General features: G+C 52.4%; 8 protein-coding genes across 8 annotated transcripts; 5 read left to right on the top strand and 3 right to left on the bottom strand.

Moving 5' to 3' along the window:
• Positions 1 to 450: 450 nt before the first annotated feature.
• Positions 451 to 909, top strand: N7532_006144 (Tryptophan--tRNA ligase; the record flags this gene model as incomplete). The annotated part of the gene is made up of 1 exon (XM_056618638.1): positions 451 to 909. One exon carries the CDS (start codon positions 451 to 453, stop codon positions 907 to 909), a length of 459 nt encoding a protein of 152 aa, XP_056474797.1.
• A 548-nt stretch (positions 910 to 1,457) lies between these two features.
• Positions 1,458 to 1,862, top strand: N7532_006145 (Tryptophan--tRNA ligase; the record flags this gene model as incomplete). Its single annotated transcript, XM_056618639.1, has 1 exon — positions 1,458 to 1,862. One exon carries the CDS (start codon positions 1,458 to 1,460, stop codon positions 1,860 to 1,862), a length of 405 nt encoding a protein of 134 aa, XP_056474798.1.
• Positions 1,863 to 2,371: 509 nt separating this feature from the next.
• On the bottom strand, positions 2,372 to 3,981 carry N7532_006146 (pepsin-like aspartic protease; the record flags this gene model as incomplete). The annotated part of the gene is made up of 3 exons (XM_056618640.1): positions 2,372 to 3,309; positions 3,398 to 3,716; positions 3,793 to 3,981. 3 exons carry the CDS (start codon positions 3,979 to 3,981, stop codon positions 2,372 to 2,374), a joined length of 1,446 nt encoding a protein of 481 aa, XP_056474799.1.
• A 1,285-nt stretch (positions 3,982 to 5,266) lies between these two features.
• Positions 5,267 to 6,256, top strand: N7532_006147 (N5-glutamine methyltransferase family protein; the record flags this gene model as incomplete). Its single annotated transcript, XM_056618641.1, has 1 exon — positions 5,267 to 6,256. The coding sequence occupies one exon, from the start codon at positions 5,267 to 5,269 to the stop codon at positions 6,254 to 6,256; it is 990 nt and encodes a 329-aa protein (XP_056474800.1).
• A 799-nt stretch (positions 6,257 to 7,055) lies between these two features.
• On the bottom strand, positions 7,056 to 8,346 carry N7532_006148 (fungal specific transcription factor domain-containing protein; the record flags this gene model as incomplete). Its single annotated transcript, XM_056618642.1, has 4 exons — positions 7,056 to 7,708; positions 7,748 to 7,855; positions 7,910 to 8,086; positions 8,151 to 8,346. 4 exons carry the CDS (start codon positions 8,344 to 8,346, stop codon positions 7,056 to 7,058), a joined length of 1,134 nt encoding a protein of 377 aa, XP_056474801.1.
• Positions 8,347 to 9,576: 1,230 nt separating this feature from the next.
• N7532_006149 (sterol desaturase family protein) lies at positions 9,577 to 10,708 on the bottom strand (the record flags this gene model as incomplete). Its single annotated transcript, XM_056618643.1, has 2 exons — positions 9,577 to 10,360; positions 10,437 to 10,708. 2 exons carry the CDS (start codon positions 10,706 to 10,708, stop codon positions 9,577 to 9,579), a joined length of 1,056 nt encoding a protein of 351 aa, XP_056474802.1.
• Positions 10,709 to 11,803: 1,095 nt separating this feature from the next.
• On the top strand, positions 11,804 to 14,245 carry rcoA (uncharacterized protein; the record flags this gene model as incomplete). The annotated part of the gene is made up of 7 exons (XM_056618644.1): positions 11,804 to 11,924; positions 12,099 to 12,572; positions 12,633 to 13,165; positions 13,263 to 13,733; positions 13,859 to 13,991; positions 14,062 to 14,137; positions 14,221 to 14,245. 7 exons carry the CDS (start codon positions 11,804 to 11,806, stop codon positions 14,243 to 14,245), a joined length of 1,833 nt encoding a protein of 610 aa, XP_056474803.1.
• Positions 14,246 to 16,360: 2,115 nt separating this feature from the next.
• N7532_006151 (C2H2-type zinc finger protein) lies at positions 16,361 to 17,937 on the top strand (the record flags this gene model as incomplete). The annotated part of the gene is made up of 4 exons (XM_056618645.1): positions 16,361 to 17,056; positions 17,145 to 17,198; positions 17,281 to 17,454; positions 17,560 to 17,937. 4 exons carry the CDS (start codon positions 16,361 to 16,363, stop codon positions 17,935 to 17,937), a joined length of 1,302 nt encoding a protein of 433 aa, XP_056474804.1.
• Between the last annotated feature and the right edge of the window lie 757 nt (positions 17,938 to 18,694).

Genomic DNA, 18,694 nt, shown 5'->3' on the forward strand with positions numbered 1-18,694 from the left:
GCCTTGGTTTGTACCATGGCTCGGGATTTGCATTTTTGGGGAACACCTGGGCGTCATTATGTGTACTATTATTGTTTTCCTTCCGTTTTTGAATGGTCTAACGGGGCCCTGTGTATTCTATTCCGTCATATCCGTCCCTGAGAAAAAAATACTGGGACTCAATCTGTTATGATGCATCCTGATACTTCCGGAAACTTCCTGTAGTCAACAGTATATTTTGTCAAATATGTCTCCCAAAGAATTCACAACTGCTTAATCAGTTCTGTGACCACAGCATATCTTGTCTGCTTGTCTGTAGCTGGCGAAAGTAACGTTTTCACCTCTATATCACGTGATCGACGAAGATTGCATGCTGCGTGGCCGAGACGCGGGTGTCCGTTGACCAAAGGCAAGGATTCAACGTGGCCTCAAATATCACCTTGAGACCGACGTGTATCGCTCGCGGCCGTAATGCAACCCTTCGTTTGTCGCCCTGGTGGCATCTCAATGTGGTCTGCTGGGAAGAAATTCACGCGCGCGTGCTCGGGACAAACGACTCAACTATTTAATTGGCATCGAACATTCAGTACAACTACGAGCACGGGAACAAGCCCGACTTCCAAAGAACCCGTCATCTTCTCCGGTATTCAGCCAACTGGAGTTCCGCATCTGGGCAACTATCTTGGAGCACTACGCCAATGGGTCAAGCTTCAAGACGAAGCGGAGCCTGGCACAAAGCTCCTCTTTTCCATTGTCGACCTACACGCCTTGACGGTTCCTCAGGATGCCCACCAATTGAGGAAATGGAGGGCGGAAGCATTCGCAACCCTACTTGCTGTTGGACTTGATCCGAAGCGCTCGACTATCTTCTATCAATCAGCAGTAAGTACAACGCGGACGGTTACCGAGAACAATGACATTGATCCATGATATAGGTGCCGGCACATGCTGAGTTGATGTGGATTCTCAGTACAGTTGCCTCAATGGGCTACCTCTCCCGTATGACGCAGTGGAAGGTAAGTCTACACTGTCTAGTCCGATCTAGGTGTCAGCGACAGCAGCAGCTGATACGGTTTGGCACAGAGCAAACTTCAACTACCCGAGGATGTAACACTTGAACATTCTGAGGCTCGAGCGCAGTTGCGACTAGGTCTCTTTTCGTACCCAGTGCTCCAGGCCGCCGACATTCTTGTCCACCGGTACGATTTCCGCTGCATTCAAATTGATCTTGATGCTAATGGTGCCCCAGAGCCACACATGTACCAGTTGGTGAAGACCAGCGACAACACCTGGAGTTCTCCAGGTACACCGCAAACAGCTTCAATCACCTCTATGGCCCAATATTCCCCACGCCCGAAGCCCTCATTTGTACGTATCCCCCAAAGGAAAACAAATACCGAACCAACCAGAAGATTGAAAGAATAACCAACCCAGCTCCCGCAAAACGTGTCATGTCACTTAAAGAACCAACCTCAAAAATGTCAAAATCTCACGTCGACCCACGCTCCCGAATTCTTCTCACCGACTCGCCAACCGACATTCAAAAGAAGGTCAAAGTCGCCCTCACCGACTCTGAGCCTGGGATCACCTACGACCCTGCCCGTCGACCTGGAGTCTCGAACTTGATTGAGATTTTAAGCCATTTTGAAGGTATCTCGTGCGAGGAAATTGCGTCTGAATACGAGACCGCCAGTCTTCGGGCTCTGAAAGAGCACGTTGGTACTCGGGTTGCGCATCATCTGTCGGAAATTCGTGAGCGGTATATTTCCATTACGGGTGATCGGAATGGATATCTTGATTCCGTGGCTCGGGAGGGTGCGCAGGCTGCTCAAAGTAATGCAGACTTGACGATGCGGAAGATTAAGGATGCGATGGGGCTGTGACTGTAACAGTATCCTGTACGATAGTATTTGGCTGTTTGAATATTGTCCTTGGTTTACTTTGGTGGATCTACCTGGTACGTGTGACCTGTATTATATGAATATACCTACGGTGTATAGGGATCTCCAATATACGATTAAGTCTCCTACTCTGCGTCGAATGAACACCAGAGATGCCCCATAATTTCTTGTATCCAAGATCATATCCTGATAAAAATGTTCGATCTCCCATGCTAGAAGCAACAAAGGCACGCAAATTGTTAGGCATGGTGTGGTAAAAAGGCTAGCAATCGAGAGATCATTGATTGTAAGAGTGGAAGGTATAACGCTATGTAATAGTTGATTAAATTCCAGAACATTGAATTTTGCTTGTGAATTCCATGGCACACAAAAAACTCAACACTGGACCAGGTATTTCCCGTTTTGACTCCAAAAACACCGCCCAAAACATGCAGAAAATCTATAAAATATGTAAAGAAAAGTGCAAAGATCATATCTACATCAGCACATTCTCACAGAGCTAGGAGGTATCCAGCACCAGCCAACCCGAGGGCCAGTTGCTGACCCATGCCGGTCTGTTTCGGCGCCGCATTTCCAGTTGCGGTCGAGGTGAAAATGCCGCTGCTGCCTCCGCCGATGCCACCGATGCGCGCTCCCGAGCCACCCACAGCCACGGAGGTGACGGGGTTGGAAACCGCCGTCGCGCTAGGGACCGAGTCCGTCCCGGTTCCGATTTCGAGGATGTTATTTTCCGTTGTGTTGAAGTTGGTGTTTGCGAGGGAAATCTCATTGTTGGCCAGGTCGTATACAACGTAGGCACTGCGCAAGAACGTATCTCCCAGCACGGCCGTGCTGCTGCCAGCCGGGGCAATACCAAAGATACAGGCACGCTCACCGTTGCTATAGGTATAGTCGCCCATGTCGATGACGAGTTCGCTAGCTGCCACGTGGATCGTTGGAGACGAGAAGGTATAGGAAACATTCACGTCCTTCTGAGCGAGGCTGCAAGGGACAATCCCGACTCCGCTGGATTCCGAGTAGGTTACCTCCAGATCATTATAGATGTCATTGACGATGGAATCAGGCAGATAGGTCAGGGAGCTTCCCGAGTCGAGCAGAACACCGACGGGCAGAGCACTGGACGAGTAGTTGTGCGTCCTGGTCGAGGTGGAGACCGCCACGGCCGTCAGAGCGAGGACGAATTCGGAGAAAGTACTGCCGACTTTTTGGATTGGCAAGGATTCCAGCGATCCGTGGTACTTTGCGGTGTTGACACCGCCAAAGAGAATAGAACCGGTGCTGGCGTCCAGATCATTCAGCCACAGGCTGTAGGCGTTGGATTTGATCAGGCCCTTCTCGACCATCGCTTTAGGCAAATTTGAATAGGCGGAGTCTCCATTGCGGCCGACTTGGACTTCGTTTGCGGTATATCCGATACCCAGTACACCCTCTATATAGACCCATTGGTCAGTCAACCCCATGGTTTTGAGAATCACGCCAATGACTCTTCTAGAAGAAAGAGATAAATTAACACGTACCTGATGAGGAAGACGAATAGCCTACGCCGAACTGGAAGTCTTTGATTATAGCGCCGCCGATCGTAAGCTTATCCGTGACGTAGTCGCCGACCGCACCGGAGCCATCGGCATAGGTGATGTTGAAGTCGGAATTGACGTAGGCCTGCGAGGACGAGGCGCTAGCATCGTAGGTACCGGAATCCTGGCACGGGTCGGACCTCTTCTCGCACAGTGTCGAATTGGCCGCATTGCACCACAGATCGCTACTGCCGGTGTCCAGGACCAGGCGCAAGCTTTGCGCCGGAGTACCCAGGGTGACGTTGCAGTAGTAGAGGGTTTCCTGTAAGGCGAGGATGTCAGTGAGGGATGTTTCAGACATTGAGGGCAAAGAGCCCGGGTATAGATGCAGCACATACCTCATTATCCAGCGCCTGGCTCACGACGGTCTTGTCGCGCTTTCTTCTCACCCGATCTCTGGCCACAGGGTCGACGACATCCTTGCGTTGAATGTCCATGCCGATCACGGCGGGCGCATCGCGCTCGTGGAGGGTCAGCCCCAGCGCGGGCAACGCAAGGGATGTCCACAGCAGCCAAGAATTCCTCATTGCTCCTTTTTGTTGTATTCCCCCCGATTGTATCTTCCCGGTGGTAGAAATGTGCGGCTATCGGCCCGATGAGCTGCTCGTTCAGCTCGAGCTTCTTTCGACCTGATGCGACGAGGATCGCGTGGGTTTGGAGTGAATGGAGTGACTTTGCGTCTTCTGACGAGAATGATGGACTTTTGGGGCTGGGGGTACCGGGGGGAGGTCGGAGGAAAAAAAGGCGCCAGCGCGGACGAGGACGATGGACCGAAACGAAAAAACGAGTCTACCTAAAAGACCGGGCTGTCGTATGCCCCAGACTTGGCACATCATCGAGGCTGGGTGGAGCCTCTGGAGTCCTCATGGGGCTTTTTTTGGCCGCGGAAGTGCTGGAGATGTCGTCACCAGTTGCACCGCCCGCTTCCGTCCACCTCCCCCGGCAGCTCCGGTTACCTCCACGGTCCATTGTACAGGTACCTACCCGAGTAATGGTTGCAGACCACGCTGCGCCTGCCATGGAGCACTGAAGATGCTGGTCGACAAAGCATACGTACGCAGCCTACGTGGTTGGGTCCTCCAGCACTGATGACGCGGATGTGCGCTCCACCCGCCAGCCCATTTCGAGTCTAGGCGCGCAGAGAAGCCGTCAGAGCCGTGGCGGGTGTCTTGTTCATGGTGAAATTCGACACTAAATGCGGTGTACATAAAAAAACAGTTTCTGATCAGTGGTTCATGCCATCTGCGATTATATTGTGTAGCCCAAGGCCAGTCCGGATGGAGCAGTACAATTACAATATATGTAATTCATGCATTGTATTTGAAGTATACCCTCGAGCAGGCTACAATAATAAAAATTCTCATCCAAACCACCACCCGCTTGTAATTTGGCCCCCGAGAATGGCCCGTACAACCAAAATCGTCCCAAAATAGCGATCATCCATAACACACCCTCGTCAACCTGCTAGGAGACTACACTCTTACCGAGGGAGTCGTTCATGATGAAGGCGCGATCGTTTATACTTCGGCCCCCACATCGACAAGCTTGGCGCCGCCCACCGCCCGCCCGCCCTGCGGCTTGACATCAAACTGCTCTTTCTCTGTACTCACGCAGATGCCTCGAATATCCCCCGCCGTGCTGAACAGCGCACGCTGGGAAAACCAGCTCCTCTCCCTACTGCTCAAAGAATGTCGGACCATCGATTCCGCACGTAACGAACTCCGTTGGCTCCGCGAACACGCGCGCCGCGCCACGTCCCAACTCGCGCCCATATCCAGTTCGGGGTGGCGATGGCGGACGCGTCTCGCATCCATGTGCTATAGACGGTCACGCGGATACCCCCTCCAGTACATTCTCGGCGACCAACCGTTTGGAAATCTGGAGATTCTATGCCGGCCCGGCGTGTTGATACCAAGGTTTGATCGTTCCGCCACACCATTGTGCAGAGTTGCTGACCTGGCTCATAGGTCAGATACCGAGGCTTATGCATACCAGGCAGCAAAGCTAGTAGTGGACCAAGTGGCTATACCCCAGGAGGCGCAGGAGGGGCAACAGGGTGAAGAACGCCCCGATTCGCTCCATGGGTCTAAGCCACTGCAGATATTGGATCTTTGCACCGGCACGGGCTGCATAGCGCTCTTGGTCCATACCCTTCTCGCCCCACGGTTCGAACGAATGCGAATCATTGGAATTGATATTAGTCCCAAAGCTTTGAGCCTAGCCCGCCAGAACCTCGACTACAACCTGCACCGAGGCTTGCTGGGTCAACGCGCATCGACAGAAATCCAATTCCATCGCGCGGATGTTCTCGGACCGGGCGACGACCTCACTCCGAACGTGGAGAAGATCGCATCTGAGTATCTCGATCCCGCCGAAGAATCGGATGGAGCACCCCCGCGGCCTAGATGTGACCTACTTATTTCGAATCCGCCCTATATTTCCACATCCGACTTCCGCAATGGCACAACGTCGCGAAGTGTGCGGCTTTTCGAGCCCAAGCTGGCCCTAGTACCCCCGACAAATAACTGTCCCTCGGGTGATGAACATAGTCGCCCTGAAGATGTATTTTATACCCGTATACTTGCACTGTCATTGAAAATGCAAACCAAAATCACCGTACTCGAATGTGGTGATATCAAGCAGGCCGAACGAGTGGTAGCGATACATACCTCAATGACCACGGAGAATCCCGACGTCTTCGAAACAGAGATATGGCCGAGCACTGAACAAGACATGTCAAGTCACGGATTCCATCCTCATCAAGGATCCCGGTGCGTGATCATTCAAAGGCGACAAAATTGATTTGAACAAGTCGGCAAGTGGAGCAACTGGCCTGAGAAGAATGGTACTAAGTCTATACTCGGGTGCTATGCCTTATTCGAGGTGACACTCCAAATAATGCTCACGCAGGGGATAGACATAACCTCTCCCTTGAGGCTATCTATAATACTTCACGAAACACATCATACCTAGGCAGCTGATGATCATGTACTACATTAGATAAGCTTGTTCAGTCAAGTCTACAGATAGATCTTCAAACTGCTCCTTCCAATCTAGCCATGAATTATAGATCTCCTTTAAGACTAATGTTGAACGGAGCCAATCATAGGACAACTTGATCAGATCACTTAAACCTCTGTATGACCAGGCTGATTGAAGTTAACTAACCACCCAAGGAAACCTAGGTCGTTGACCATCATGAACTCGTCCAGATCCACATTGGACCATACAGCACCGGCATCCTCTGGTGACACGAATTCTGTGGCGTACATGGGACGCCGACGGATGCCGCATGGGGAATCGTCATAGAATCAGTCCCATTGAAAGCTAATCATAATTAGCACAATTTCAAAGAAAGAGTCACCCCACTGGGGGGAGGTGAGAAACATACCAGTCGTCCGTAGAATCATGGAACGCTGAGATAGATACTCAGTACAGCGTTCGACCACCCGATTACCAGAATCCAGTCGTCGCAATGCCTCCGCTGCAAGATCGACATACGGCTGGGCTTGCTCAATTACGTCCCGCTGATCAGAGCTCAGTCGTTTGTCCCTAGAAGAAATCAATCGAGCCCCGAAAACGACCAGGCCAGCATTGAATGCTAAGAGAGATGAGAAATAAAATTCCAAACATTGACGACACGGGAGAAAAACTCAATGTAGTAAAGCGAATAGTTCCAGGCGCCAAGAAGACCCCGTTGCCACCCAATCGACGAAGTAATCGTATGAACAGTCGAAATAATCGACTTGGCCGACTCAATGCAATTCTGCACTCCCGTAAATTCGATCTGCGTAATGAGGCTCCTCCACGAAAATCCCGCAGTCGACTGTGCAGGGCCATGAGAACACGAACCCAGGAAGCTCTCCAAGAACTCGTGATAGAGTAGAATCCGCAGGTTATGATATCGCACAGAAAGGACAATTCCAAATAGGTGACAAATAGTAGACTGCTGGTCCATCTTTGCTAAATCCTCTGCCAATAGCAATTCATGCCAGAGGCGGATTCCGAGCTCCGACTCGGTCTGCGCATACCATTCCTCGAGTTGACGCTCTCCTTCTAGGATCTGGGGTACGATCGATGCTGTAGAAAAAGACTGGTCGAAGCCTGGATTCTGACAGTAGCAGCTGTCAAGAACGTTAAACATGACAACGTAGAGTTTTCTTTCCAGGACACCATATAAGCATGGGTTAACGGCCCAGACGGGAGCGGAATAGTTTAGCTTACATTGCCGCGGTAAAAGAACCAGCCATCCAGCTGGTGGATTATCTCAGGTTTAGGTGGGCTGCCGAGCACAGGCGTATCTCTGAGAGGCATCTCCAGTTTCACATATGATTCTGGAATAGTACATGGTCGGCCGAATGTCATACTGGGTGTTCTGATATATGACATGTATCAGTGGACCTGTACCGAACAAATGACGCAAGCAAGAAAATCCTCACCTATCAAGCAAGATACACCCGTGCCAAGTCCTCTTCCGAATTTCACCCTCCAACGATGAAAACCGCCGATTCGCTTCAGGCGAGTGCAAGCCAAGCTGAAAAGCAGCTGAAATAGCTAGTCCGTGAGTCGTCCACGCCAGAACTGATTTCTGAGTTCCCTGGAGATACTGCCCCAGAATCAAAAGGTATTGCACTGGCAAAGTCAGCAAATCCGGTTCAACGTCTCCAGACTGCTTCAACAGGCAGGCGTCACAAACCCATTTCCAGACTCGCATTCCGCTTAGAATCCCGATCACACAGCCCATTTGCTCGTTGAATATAGATATCCGACTCCTGAATCCGTTTACCAGCCGGTAAATCGCCTTCTGAACGTAAGCTGGTTGCGATTGCAAGCACGATATTGAGTAGACCAAGCCATGTTCGGCGAACTCTTGTGAAATTATCCTTTCGCATCTGGAAATACGTCTGGCAGAAAGATGCCTCGTGGATGAACGGAAGTCATTGGCCTGTTTCCTCAAAGTAGATCTGGATTAGACTCCAAGTGCGCTCTTCGGAGGGTAGAGCAAAGATGTTGATTTCGCTTTTACGGGCTGCCCGTTTCTTTCGGGTATCGTCGGATAGTGGACGCGATCTTGATACATTCAACATGCCCCACCTGCATCTGCATGAGTAGGGGAGGTGGCAGATGTCCCATGGGGGCCCTGCGCATTCCCTCGCGCAATAGCGTGAGAGATTTGTGGAAGAAAAGCAATGTTCGAAGAAGGTTCTTGGATACTGTTAGTCGAATGATTGCCTACTCAGTCAGACTGGATACCAACTAACCAAAAAAAGCCAGTCCTCCTCGTCAGTGAAGTTAATAGTACCCATTCCATCGAACGAATTCTCAGAGACGTCAACCTCGCCGAACACCGCCCGATATGGGGCCGTCTCACTGGGTAGGTCCAGCATATCCGATTTGAGGATGGGTAGCTCATTTACAGCCTCAGTCTGTGAGACTGGCGACTGAACCGCTTCCACCGCATGCTATTGGTGCTTTTGCTCCAAACTTCCAGAAGTTTTGTGCTGGGAGAGAGCCTGCTCATCCGATTACTACTCGTCACACCCGCGTTGCAGCGGAAGTACATGGATTGGTTTTTGGAAAGTAACGGGAGGAACAGTGCTATAAACCTATGAGAGGTAGGTAGGGTACTTTCCATAGACAGTATAGATCCGTTTTTTCTTATCCTTGGTTCTTTCTTCTTTAACCATAGATCTTGATAACTGCCAGAGAAAGGTTGTTGACGTGTATAGTACAGAGAAAGCTTACAGCGCTCTTCTCATGGAAGTAGGAATTGGAAGGTCTAGTAGAATCCAAAATTTCAAGGGTGCGGTTGGAGTAATTTTTTAAAATTTCCATTCGCAAGTCATTAGAATTGCATTCTTGCCACCATGCAGGAGATTATGTACAAATAAGGGGTAGACCACGGACTCCAAAAACCGGGCCATTTTCGTGATTATTAAAACAGGTGTAGGGGGTGTGCACAGTGCAACATTAATGTACTTGAAGGGCTGCCCGTTTACAAAATGACGGGTTGCCAACGTAAGTTCGTGTCTCGATTGTTATCCAAAACAGACAAGGGGAGAAGAGAAGATCGTACCGGGTCAACGATCCAAGCGGAAACCCTGGACCTTCAAGCCATAGGCTTAAAGAGTCTTCTTGTCGACGGTAGAGTAGCTGCGGTCATCCTCGCCTTCCACGTCCTTGAGAATAGACTCCATCTCCTTGGCCTGACGCTTCCATTCCTTCTCGCCCATCTTGGTCTCCCGGCGGAAGAGTTCCTCGTTGGGCTTGCGGTAGCTACCACCCATACGGTCCCACAGAGTGGTGAACTGGCCGTAGTTGTAGTTGAAATACAAGTGGTGCATGGTGTGGCAAGCGGCTCCGTTGACCACGGGGCTGTTTGCGACATACTCGCCATCGTGGATGAAGACGGTCCACAGGTTGATGAAGCCGAATAGGAAAACGTAGGCTATCTTCTGCAGAGGGAAGATGAACGGGAAAACGTGGTACGGTACACTCTGAGACCAGCCATCCAGAGGGTGGAAAGCGTGCGACGCGTAAGGGCTCGGCATGATCCACTTGTGGTGCGGCTTGTGAAGAGCCTTGTAGACGCGCGGGTGATGCAGGCCTCGGTGAATCCAGTAGATGAAGAAATCGGTGAAGCAGATGAAGAGCGGGAACTGCAGAATGCTGTAGTAGGGGAAAGGCTCCTCAGCCACGGTGTCGTACAGCTTGGCGAATCCGCGTACTTCCAAGACGAAGAAGGGAGCAGTCAGGAGAGCCATTGGGGGCATGGCGCCCATGGCCTGCTTGATCTCCAACGCGATCTGGTTTCGAAGGAACTTGGGGTGGTTGTATGTAGTCTTGTCCCAGATGAAGACGTACGAAAGACTGGCGACAATGAAGTAGACGAGAAGACCAAAGATCCTAAAGAGAGGGAATTGTCAGTTTCTGGCCGCAGACAAAATAAATATGCGGAGGACCCAGGGGAGGTGGCGCGCACCATGTTATCAGAAAAAAACTGGTGAACTGGCGATAGATGTTATTGCGCGGCCACGCACTGAGGTAGGCATACTTGGACGGCTCCAAGTGAATCAACTGCGTGGCAGGCTCGTAGACGAACGGCTCGTTGGCGCCAAACAGAGCGAGCGAGGTGTTGGCGGCAGCATTGACAAAGGTCGGAAAAGAGACGGAGGTTGACAGGGAGGCGGGGAGGAGGGAGGAGTACAGGCGATCACCGATGAAGGTGTCCCAGACTTCGAGAATGATATCCATCTTGACTCACAACGGGCGAGGAGAAGGTGGTGAGGGGCGGTTGGGGAAGTGGGTTGGAAAGGGAGAGAGTTATCCGGGCCGGGGCAAATAATAAATTCTGCTCGCATCACACCAGCGCGGAACAGGCACAGCCGTTATGAACTCTTAATAAGCCAGCATTAATGGGCGGAATAGGGGGAGATGGCGTCGGACTTTATTTCAACGGAGCAGTATCAGGCCATTCATTATGAGGGGATTATATTTTGGTACCTGCATAAGCCCACCACGCCATACATCGGGTCTGGGCGTCTCCAGGTACATACTGCTACAGTATTCGTAGGGGAGCAGGTGACATGGCCATACAGCATAATCTTCACGGGATCTAGCGTGGCAATTGTGGCCTGGGCCGTCAGGCAGGAACTGGCAAGAAGTAAGGCAGTAAGGCATCAATACTGACGCCTACCGCCATTCTGTCAGACCGGGAGACTGGTGTGCCTCAGGCATTCACAAGGCACCGCGCAACCGCGCCGATCCAAGCTTGGAGGGTCCCGTGGAAAGCTCTTCGATCTGGACTCTCCCACTGGGTCGGCACGAAAACGGTCTCTTGTGCGGCTCTCACGAATAAAGCCAGAGTGGGTTTTCTTTTCTTTTTTTCCACGCCCCCGTTTTTTTCCCTCTTGGGATTTCTCGAAACGTCCCTGACGTAGGCGTGGTTCTGGTTCTGGTTCTGCAATTGTGGTTCTTGGTCCTTGGGACTGGTTCTGCTGGGGCCGTCGCCTGCAACTCGCTTCTCGCGCCAAACGGCAGCCGCCAATTCCATCTCACCCCCAACCTTCCCGCTACCCAGCCTCTTCACCTCCACCCCCTCCACCCGCCTTCACCCCTCCCCAATACGACTCTCTCTCTTACATCACTTTCCATTCGGCCCTATCATCGCTGTGGCTCGCTGCGTGGTGTCGTCCACCAAGCAGCATCGCCCTCCGTTACCGCTCTCACCGGCTGAGCTGCGATCCGCCGTCGCGAGCTGTCGCTGATTCCAATATCGCTGTCCAGAAACGACTTCCTGTACAGCGAACTATCTCTGAGTGATTTCGGCATCCAAATCGCAAAACCGCAATGTACAACGCCCACCGCGGGATGGTGCCCGCTCCCAACTCTCGCCTGACGGAGTTGCTGGATCAACTGCGACAGGAGTTCGAGAACCAGTCGCGAAGCACCGGCGAATATGAACATCAGTGTAGGTCTCTCTTGCACCATACCACCTCTGATCCCCCTAGCTGGCAATGCCAAGCATTGTCGGCACCCTCTTCCCCCTGCCCCCTCCGTCCGTTCGAAATGTCGCCAGACCTCTGGCGGCGAATCATGGTCCGCGAAATTCGCTGAAACCTTTTCTAACTGACAGATCACGCAGTGACCGGACAGCTCCAGGAAATGGAGATGATCCGTCAGAAGGTTTACCAGCTGGAGCAGACCCAGATCAAGATGAAGCAAGAGTATGTTTCTATGAATGCCCCTACTCTGCTACACCGACTCTTGATGATGCTTACTGACATCTCCCGCGCGCACAATAGCTACGAAGCCGAGATCCGAATGTTGCGACACGAACTTGAATCTCGCGGCGTGCAGCCCGTCTCTCACATTGCGCCCGCGCAGCATACGGGCCCCCAGGCTCAGCCCCCATCGTTGGGCCACGGCCCTAGCAATCTATTCAGCGGTATCATGACCAACCCCGGAGGTAGTGGACCCGGTCTTGCCCCTCCCCCTTCCCAGGATCAGCAGACTGCCCAGCAGAACCTTCAACAGCCTGCCGCGGTTGCCCTATCTGGTGCGCCGCCGCCCCCGCAGAGCTCATCTGGAGGATATCCGCCTGGCGCTGCTGTGAACGGTATGTGAGTGTGATTGGGGGGACTGGATCAGGAGCTAATGTGATGTTTTTCTTTCATAGGTTACGGACCTCCTCCCCCTCCGACTGCTTCTCCTGGTCCTGGTAAGGGCCGTCGCCCTGCTCCTGGCCCGGCCACTCCTCAACAGACGCACGTTGCCGCCTATCCGGACCCTCGCGCTTCGCCGCAGATTCCTCGTCCGACCCCGCCGAATCAGTCGATCGTCCGTACCGAGCGCGTGGGTAATATGTTGGCCAACTGGAACCCCGAGGACCTGCCCCCATCCCAAAAGCGTGAGGGCCAGGACTGGTATGCTGTATTCAACCCAGAGGTGCAGCGCGTGCTGGATGTCGAGCTTGTGCACCACCTCCTTCACGACAGTGTGGTTTGCTGTGTTCGTTTCAGCCGTGACGGCAAGTACCTGGCCACTGGTTGCAACCGCTCTGCTCAGATCTTCGATGTGACCACTGGTCAGAACGTGGCTACCCTTCAAGATGAGAATGTCGACAAGGATGGCGACCTCTACATCCGTAGCGTTTGCTTCAGCCCTGATGGCAAGTATTTGGCTACCGGTGCCGAAGACAAGCAGATTCGGGTAAGTGTTTCTCCTTTAAATATCTCACTGGAAGGTTCCTACCTTTCTTTTTCGCAATGGGTGGATTGCTAACCGGGTCTGCTTCGGGAACATATAGGTTTGGGATATCCAGGCGCGCACTATCAAGCACATCTTCACCGGTCACGAGCAGGACATCTATTCCCTTGACTTTGCCGGCAACGGTCGTTACATTGCTTCAGGCAGTGGCGACAAGACCGTGCGCCTCTGGGATATTCTCGACGGCAAGCTCGTTTACACCCTCAGCATTGAGGATGGCGTCACCACGGTGGCTATGTCGCCCGATGGTCACTACGTCGCTGCCGGCTCGCTGGACAAGAGCGTGCGTGTCTGGGACACGACCACTGGCTACCTGGTGGAGCGTCTGGAGAACCCTGATGGCCACAAGGACAGCGTGTACTCGGTTGCCTTCGCGCCCAATGGCCGCGACCTGGTTAGCGGCAGTCTCGACAAGACTATCAAGCTCTGGGAGCTTACCGTCCCTCGTGGCATGCACCCTCACAGCGGCGTGAAGGGCGGCAAGTGCGTTCGGACATTCGAGGGCCACAAGGTTTGTCTCCATTCCCCGTCCCGTCTCCTGTCACTGTCACTGTCAAACCGAATTCCCCACCACCTTCAACGGCCGTTGCCTCTTCCCCCCTGAAAGAACTCCTCTAATTGACTTTCTTTCCGCAGGACTTTGTTCTTAGTGTTTGCCTGACGCCCGATGGTCAGTGGGTCATGAGTGGCTCGAAGGACCGTGGGGTTCAGTTCTGGGATCCGATCACCGGCAATGCTCAGATGATGTTGCAGGGCCACAAGAACTCCGGTGAGTTTACGAGACTAGCTCCTGTCTATCGATTTTATGATCTTCGTTAACCTCATTTTTCCGCGGATAGTTATCTCGGTGGCACCCGCCCCAACCGGCAATCTCTTTGCAACTGGCAGTGGAGACATGCGTGCACGGATCTGGAGGTGAGCTATTCCCCTGTCCTACCACGATCTCATGGTAGCCTGATCTTTTGACGATCCCATTATACTGACGTGTTTTCCTCTAGGTACTCGAACTACACTGGACGGTAAAAGGGTGGCGGATGCGTCGGCGCAAATGTAACTTGATTTGATTTCTTCGTAGCCAGGTTTAGGGCTTCTTATTCTACTGGATTCGCTTCATTTCTCAAAATTTTTTTTTCTCTTTTTGTCTCCCATCAAATGCACTCGCAAACAAAATGCAGATGTCCATAAGTAAGAAAGAAAAAGCAAACAACCCACCACACAGACCCTTTCCGACCAGCTCTCTACGTTGCACAGGGGAGGGGACCGACTTTCTGGGTCCCGGCAATTCCACCCCTGCCCGTCCGAATCGCCACAGAGCCTCTCTCTGGTCCGTGGGGTGGTACAGGATCGTGACCTGTCGACTGGGACAAGAGTCGATCAGCTACACCCCCTGATCGCCTCCACTTCGTTCCTTTGACACGCTAATTATTGCCCTTCCTGGGCGGGTAGGCTGGATAGACATTCAAACTAGGCCAAGTTGGGTCGGTATTCTTATGCAGTAGGGTAGGCAAATTGCCCTCGCGGACCACGCGGGGGCCAAAAGTGCCAAAAAGGGAAAAGAAATTAATAAATCATCTCTCTTCTAAAAGAAGAGTGGCACTGACAGTGACAGACTGACAGAAAGTGGGAAGATGCGAGTGCGATCTTCCCTGGGAACGAAAGACGAAGGTGTAAGGCAAGGCCGATCATTATGGGGTGGGTGGGGACCTCCATCAGGTACAGGCCAGGAACCGGTCCTGTCGTGTTGCTTCCCCGAGTCCTGTCACTTTTTGGACGGAGGACATGGCTGCTTGGGGAGAGGAGAGCAGACCCTCCACCATGTTTCGCACCATCCTATTTGGGCAGGAGTTCGTGACCAGACACCGATCCCTGCAGGAACCATGGGTGCGACGCCTCCAGACGCAAGACGTGCAGGGTATTTCTGTTTGATTTGGGGGGAGTCAAGGCCGCGCGACGAGGTATTAGGGGGGAGGAAGGCTATTCATCCATTCGTCCTCTGCCATTCATGATTCACGATTTTCCCCAAACCCGATGGGCGATGGAGGCACTGGCGACAGCCACCAGCCGGGCTAGGCCGGGCATAGCTCTGATCGACGGGGCGAGATCTGGGAGCTGAAACCGATCGGAGGGGATCACGAAGGGAATTTCCAAGGCCATGGGCGGCTAACCAGGATATTCGATGGGCGAGGAATCGACGCTATTGGCGACTATCGGGCGGGTGCATCCGGGTGTGCCCCAATGAGGGTCGGCTTACTCGACCTGTCGACTGTTGACTGCAGATCCCTGGTCCACTTCGAAAGCCCGAAGGCCCGGCCCGCCCTCGAGGAGCTGCGTGTTTTGTTTTTGCGGATGCCAGAAGAAACAATATGAGGAGAACGTGAAGAATGCGATGCAAACAGGATGCAGGCCACAGTAATTGTTGTCGCGGTTGTAGTTTGTCGAGGTGATGGTTGTGGGAAGCGGAGGCAGAAATGGCGAGGTGGAGGAGCTGGAGCAAGTCACGGGGAGGCTGTCGCCAGTCGCGGCTGCGAGTATTTTGTGTGACGCTCACCGAGAATTCCCATCCACCAGCTTTTCCCACAGAACCCCAGGACGAGTCACTAGTCAGTTAGCGGCAGAGGGGCTGCCCACCCCCCGTGGCACAGAAAATGATGCGTCCACGATGCGGGAAGTTTTCAGGTCGCCTCATCCATGATCCCAGGGAGATCGCCCATGCACGTCTGGCCTCGAACTGCTCCCCTTTTCCCTGGGAGCGTCATACAAGATATTCTTGGGCCCGGGTGATCACCACTAGTCGTCAATCATCATCTTCAGGCCATGACTTCCAGCCTGTCGGCGCCCTGCTATATAGATCGACCCCGGCCCTAGTGACACTCCCGTCTCTATACCTCCTTCAAAAGCAACTCCAGCTCGGACAGAACCCAAATTCTCTTCTTTCTTCCTGAGGGTTCATCCTAGCTCCGGCCAGAAGAAAGCCTATCTCGACTTCTTCTCACCCTTTCCCAAATCAACGAGCCATCCATCCCCAAGTTTCGGGCCCGACGTGGTGGTGCCCGGCGTGGGAATCCTGGGGTAAGACAAAAAGCAAAAGAGCCAACCCTCCTTGCTGGTCACCCCCTCCCCGACTCTTGCGAGATCATCATGGAAACCGCCGAGCCGGTCTCCTATGAATTCCCTGGCCATGCCGTGGGCGCATTTGCCCATCGGCGAACTATGGACGCGCCCTTGTACCCATACTATTCGCACCCGACCACGGCCTCATACTCAGGGCTGCCGTACCAGACCCCCACATCAGCCCCGTATGGTCTCGGGTCCTTGAGCCAGCAGTCTCATCCATACCAATACTTTGTTGGGAGCCAGCCGCCGCTCACTTCTTCGACGCGTCTGACGACGGAGCAACCGCCGTCATTGCCGGAGATCCGCCCGGCCAAAAATGCCATCAGCCAGGTGGCCAAGACGCCAGATCACAGTCTGCCCTCGCCCGTCGCAGGCTTTCAGAAGGGGAACTATGGCTCTCAAGAAAAGAAGGAGGGACCTGGCGTCGATTTCTCGACCGATGTCGACGTGCTGATGAAGGCCATCCAGGCGAAACCGCCAGGGTCCGGGTCATCGCCCATCCCGCAGCATTCGTTGCCGCCTCTCCAGCACGTCGCCCCGCCAGGATATTCTAATTATGTCATGTCGCCACCGCAGTGTCTTCTCAACGACGAAGGACAGGTGTCCCGGTCTGGAAAGAAGAAAAAGTATACCTGCCAATTACCCAACTGCGGCAAGAGCTTTGCCCAGAAGACCCATTTGGATATCCATACCCGAGCGCATACAGGCGATAAACCATTTGTGAGTAACCTCAGCCAACCCCCCCAAAAGAAACAAGAAGGGACGAGGCCAGCTGAGAGTGAGATTTCGTGCTGACTGGTGGTTTCAGGTCTGCCATGAGCCGTCCTGCGGGCAGCGTTTCTCGCAGCTAGGCAACCTCAAAGTAAGCCGGCCAGCCCCATTCTTCTCCCTCCCTTGCATGAGGCATGATTGCACAGAATTTGACGGCTTACCCTCGCATACAGACACATCAGCGTCGTCACACAGGCGAGAAACCGTATGCTTGTGAAATCTGCCATAAGCGGTTCGCCCAACGTGGCAACGTGCGCGCCCACAAGACCACCCACCTTCAACGGAAACCTTTCACCTGTCTATTAGATGATTGTGGCAAGAACTTTACACAATTAGGCAACCTCAAGGTAAGACGAGCCCACCTCAAACACCCCAACCTAGTTCCACCCTTGATTACATCGACCTCAAGAAGAGTTGTTGTTAACAGCCAATGTTTGTTTGTTCGGATATAGTCCCACCAAAATAAATTCCACACACCAACCCTCCGAACGCTGACTCTTCGCTTCTCCCAAATCAACGAGTCTGGGCCCTCGAATCCTCAAGACAGAGAACTCTGGGAATATTTCGCTGCATTATACAAAAACAGCAATAAGGGAATCAAAGGCCGCGGCAAAGACCGTCGCATCAGCACCACGAAACGGCTCGGCAGCAATGTCGACCACCACCACATGAACATAAAACGTCTTTCATCAATGGAGTCGGATGAAGACGGGCTTCAGCCCCATACACGCCGCGGGAGCTATGAGGATAATATGTCAATTTATACGCGTGGGTCGAGTAGTGATGTGGATGAATCGGGTCCCTATTTCATGGACCGACGAGCTCCGTAAGGAAGGAGCGCAGCCAGTTCTGACTGAAGTGGTAAAGAAGGAAAAGCCAGCAGGCTTTATAATTATTTATTATTCGGTGATCATCTCTTTTATCTTAACGGGCTATGGATTTAGGATTCAAAGATGTACACGATATCAGGAGGGGTCATTGTTTATTCCTTCCCTTTCGCTTTCTGCTCGCTTTTCTCCTTCATTGTACTCAACGTCGTACCCGGTATTATAGTCGACTTGAGAAATTTCAGCACTTGAAAGCTGGAATGATACGAGGGAAATCCTAAGGGTCTCGGGAAACGAAACGAAACAAAATAGATTCTTGCCCAGTCCTTGGGCGCAGATTTAAGCTGAAGAGTATTGCCACATTCGCAGTTCATAAAGGCTGTTCTTTCTAACCTGCTTTGCCTTCGCGATTCACACCTTTGACCGAACACTGGAACCGAGGACCGCCCATCTCATAAGAAAATCACTTTCAAGAAGCGTCCTTTACATAGAAAACATATTCCGCCTCAATGCCTTTCGATGCCGGGAACTCTTATCTCCATCTTACAATGCTTATAACTAATCTTGTGCATCTCTGTTGGGTCCAGATGTGCTACTTTATACTTTGCGATCCAGGAGGCTTTTTCCGGCGAATGTACTCCGACTAGTACACAAAACTTTTATTCTAGTCTGTCATTCATATTGTAATTATTTGAGATGGAATGCAAGTAGGTTGTTGTTATATTATAAATTTAACAGCGGGTAAGCCACTTGATTTGCA

The sequence above is a fragment of the Penicillium argentinense genome, assembly GCF_028826775.1.
Source record: "Penicillium argentinense strain IBT 30761 chromosome Unknown utg000005l_segment0_segment0, whole genome shotgun sequence".
Classification (NCBI taxonomy): domain Eukaryota; kingdom Fungi; phylum Ascomycota; class Eurotiomycetes; order Eurotiales; family Aspergillaceae; genus Penicillium; species Penicillium argentinense.